Source organism: Phoenix dactylifera, chromosome 7 (genome assembly GCF_009389715.1).
Source record: "Phoenix dactylifera cultivar Barhee BC4 chromosome 7, palm_55x_up_171113_PBpolish2nd_filt_p, whole genome shotgun sequence".
Classification (NCBI taxonomy): domain Eukaryota; kingdom Viridiplantae; phylum Streptophyta; class Magnoliopsida; order Arecales; family Arecaceae; genus Phoenix; species Phoenix dactylifera.
In genome coordinates, this window is record NC_052398.1 from 1,274,135 (window position 1) to 1,277,460 (window position 3,326).

General features: G+C 41.3%; 1 protein-coding gene across 1 annotated transcript; it reads right to left on the reverse strand.

Annotated features, from left to right (window-relative positions):
• Nucleotides 1–2,181, reverse strand: LOC103699144 (UDP-D-apiose/UDP-D-xylose synthase 2-like). Its single transcript, XM_039128431.1, has 7 exons — nt 2,029–2,181; nt 1,293–1,407; nt 1,075–1,208; nt 887–985; nt 715–807; nt 497–632; nt 1–403 (listed from the first exon to the last, which is right to left on the reverse strand). The coding sequence occupies exons 1-7, from the start codon at nt 2,179–2,181 to the stop codon at nt 288–290; spliced, it is 846 nt and encodes a 281-aa protein (XP_038984359.1). The 3' UTR covers nt 1–287.
• Between the last annotated feature and the right edge of the window lie 1,145 nt (nt 2,182–3,326).

A 3,326-nucleotide genomic window follows, 5' to 3' on the forward strand; every position in this document is an offset into this window, starting at 1 on the left:
GAAATAGGACAACAGAAACATTTTTCACTAACAACATGCGTTGGGTATAGCACTGATGTCATTCACTACATAAACCATCCCTAACATCCTGCCGTAGCAGATAACTACTTTTATCAACACCGAATAAATTTCAGTGTAGGAAGCTCTTGACATCATCTAGTAATAAGAAAAAAAAATAATGCACAAATTGCTTACATATATATGACCTTTAAAAAGAATTGAAAGAGATCTGCAATGATGACTTGGGGGAACCAGCTTCTGGACATCCAATCCAACCTCTGCATGATCTAACTGGATGCAACAGGTTTTGCCATTGTTCTTTTGATGGCTTCTGCATATGTCCTGTGCTGGTATGTCAAGGTTGATTCCAGCAGGTCCCACAGCGATGTCTTTGGACTCCATCCTACAAAGACATGATCGATTGATCATTATCATTGTGACTTCGTAAGGACTATACACTAGTCTAACAAACAACTGCAACTGGAGTGCAGAGTACCAAGTTGTTTATTGATTATGGTCATGTCGGGAATCCGTTTATCACTGTCATCATATCCTTCACCATAAAACTCCTTGGAGCTCACATCAATGGGATGCTCCTCCAATGGTGGATCTCCTGACAGCTTTGAATACACCTGTGAGAAAAGGCAATAACATTCGGAAGAGGGTACGCATCTCATCCACATCTAATATCAGCAAATCTTTTCATCTGCATACCTCTGTCATCATTTCAGCAAGTTGCTTTACTGTAACTTCATTGTTGGGATTTCCGACATTAAAGATCTGGCCATTGGCTCGAGCAGGATTTTCCTGAGGGCAAAGTAAATTGTTTGTTTTGCTTTAACATGTTAACAGAGAGGGAGACACAAGAGGGTGAAGAACTGCATACAATCATCAAGAGAACAGCTTCAATGGCATCCTTGATGTACACAAAAGTTCTTTGGGATCCACCATCAACAAGCTTTAAAGGTTCACGGCTTAAAAGATTCTCCATGAATTACACTGTAAATATCCTTGAAAGCATAGGGGATATCAGTATATTTATTTTATCCTTCAAGTGCAAAGTTAGATATATACATTACTGAAACATGCCAGCACCCGAGGAACGCCCTCACTAGGACCATCAATTCCAGGAATAAAATCCATCCTTGGTCCAATCCAATTAAAAGGTCTCACAATAGTAAAATCGAGGCCATTTTCTGCACCCTCAGCTGAAGATAGTTTAAATATTGCAAGTAAATATCTGGAAAGGGATTTTACAAACGCATACATAGAGCATCAGAGAGTAAGCCTACCATAAATTAGCCTTTCAATAAGTTGTTTTGCACAAGCATAGGACCATCTCTGCTTCTCAATCGGGCCAAAAATGCATGGTGAAGCATCTTCTTTAAGTACATAAAACTCTGGTTCCTATTTCAGAAGTATAGAATATTGATCAGTGGCGGAAAAGATTACAAAAAAAGAACAGGATGAAACAGACTTCATTAAATGTAATTATAGACGATATGGGGAGGCATATGGTTAATACACAATGAGAAGAAATAGGTTAACAAAAATGTCCACGATCACATTAAATAACAGGAACGCACATATTCCTTTGCTGGTTTAACGCACGAGCGCAATTGGGAACTGGGATTATCATGCGACGCGGGATGTAGTGGGATGCGATGCAAAGTACCCGAAACGGCAACATAATTTCCCCCCTAAAACTATATTATTCCATTTTGACCCTTGCCTCCAGGACATGCCCATGTCACAGTTTCCTTGGTGACGCCGACTTTGCTCCAGCTGGCCAAAATGCACGTTTGGGAATCCAAATCGGGATATTGCACGACCACTGAAGACGCAATTGATTCAAAATGAAACACCAACTGCCCTAGCCGCTTCAAACTGTTGTTCTAAGTGATCGTTGGTCTACCGTGACAACTTGTTCATTCATATACGCTTTCTGGTTTAGCTTATAATTGTTACTACAAAGACCTATATGATGCCTCTAGTTATGATTAAATAACCTTTATTTCTATGTCCAACTTGTTTGAACATGATAATTGTCTTTAAGCAACTAGTAGAAACATGCCAACTCAGCTGTATCAATGGTGAGGTAAATGTTTTATTGACGCCCTCATCACCCTTGGCGGCGAGAGCAGCACCATGGCCAAACTCACCCGATTGCCACAGCCTCATCCGTCACTTTCTATCCTTTGTGATCTCCCTTGTGTCAATAAACCTCTTTCAGTGCAAGAAAATTTGTCTGCTTTTCCTTCTTTCCTTGTTTTGAGGAGGTTACTGGTCGGTTATTGTTAAAATGCCTTTATGTATATGTTTCTTTAATCTAGCGCACTTTTTCATTTTGTCATCTCCTTCTAATTTTTTTTCTATGCTTAAACTAATGTGCAAACAAGAAACATGCTGCTCTTGTTGATATATGCCTTCGTTTTACTCACAAGCTTTCCTTTATCAATCTGTTCTTGTATTTTCTTCTTTTCTTTTCTTTTTCTGCAGCATGGGTTGCAACCAGGCCGACCCAAGCCTTAGGCGACCTAGGCGGTTGCCCAAGCCCCAACCCAAAGAAAGGCCCCGCCCGACTCCTGTCTCGTAGCTACAGTAGTCCCTAGAGGTTGAGGCGCAGAGCCAACGGCTATCTCGACAAGACGACTCCCAATCCCATCACGGCATCGCCCATCGTCCTTTTCTTTAAAATCCTCATTGTCCTCCACTCCTCCTCAATCCTCATCGTCCTCCTGACTCTTGAGCTCCTCTTCTGCAGATCTGCTTCAATCTTCGCCGACCGCTCGCCGGCGCGGTCGTCTTCTACAGTTAACTTGACTTCTTTAGAAGTCGACTCATGATTCACTAGGGCCAAGATTGCTTGGGTCGACTTGTGATCCACTAGGGATGACTTGTAAAAAGGCTAGCTTTTTATTGCTATTTGGATTCTATATGCAGTTGTTTGGGGTAGACTCAACTTATTCATAGGTCAACTCATGATCTTTAGGGGTTAACTCAAGAAAGTGCTTATTTTTACTGCGCCCTACCTTTCGAATGGGCCCTAGACGGAGATCTGGGAGTGCTTATAATCCGGCGCACGTTTCTCATGAGTTGAGAATATAAGACTATAACGTTGCTTGGTTAGAAGGAGCCGTATTATCAGCCACAGGACACTACTCAGAGTCAGAGCTTTAATGAGAGATTCGTAAGTGCTTATCACCCGGCGCACGTTCCTCATGGGTTGAGAATACAAGACTACAAATGTTGCTTAGTTAGAGGGATGGGTTTATGCTTAGAATTTTGAAATTACTTTTTTGTCTTCCATTATGATCATCTTATAC

Excerpts from the sequence above, each read along its gene's own strand:
- LOC103699144 (XM_039128431.1), bottom strand. The coding sequence starts at position 2,181 with ATGAGGCTGTGGCAATCGGGTGAGTTTGGCCATGGTGCTGCTCTCGCC. Across the intron at positions 808-886 it reads AAGCTGTTCTCTTGATGATT|GAAAATCCTGCTCGAGCCAA; the intron begins GTATGCAGTTCT and ends CTTTGCCCTCAG. Across the intron at positions 404-496 it reads CATAATCAATAAACAACTTG|GATGGAGTCCAAAGACATCG; the intron begins GTACTCTGCACT and ends ATGTCTTTGTAG.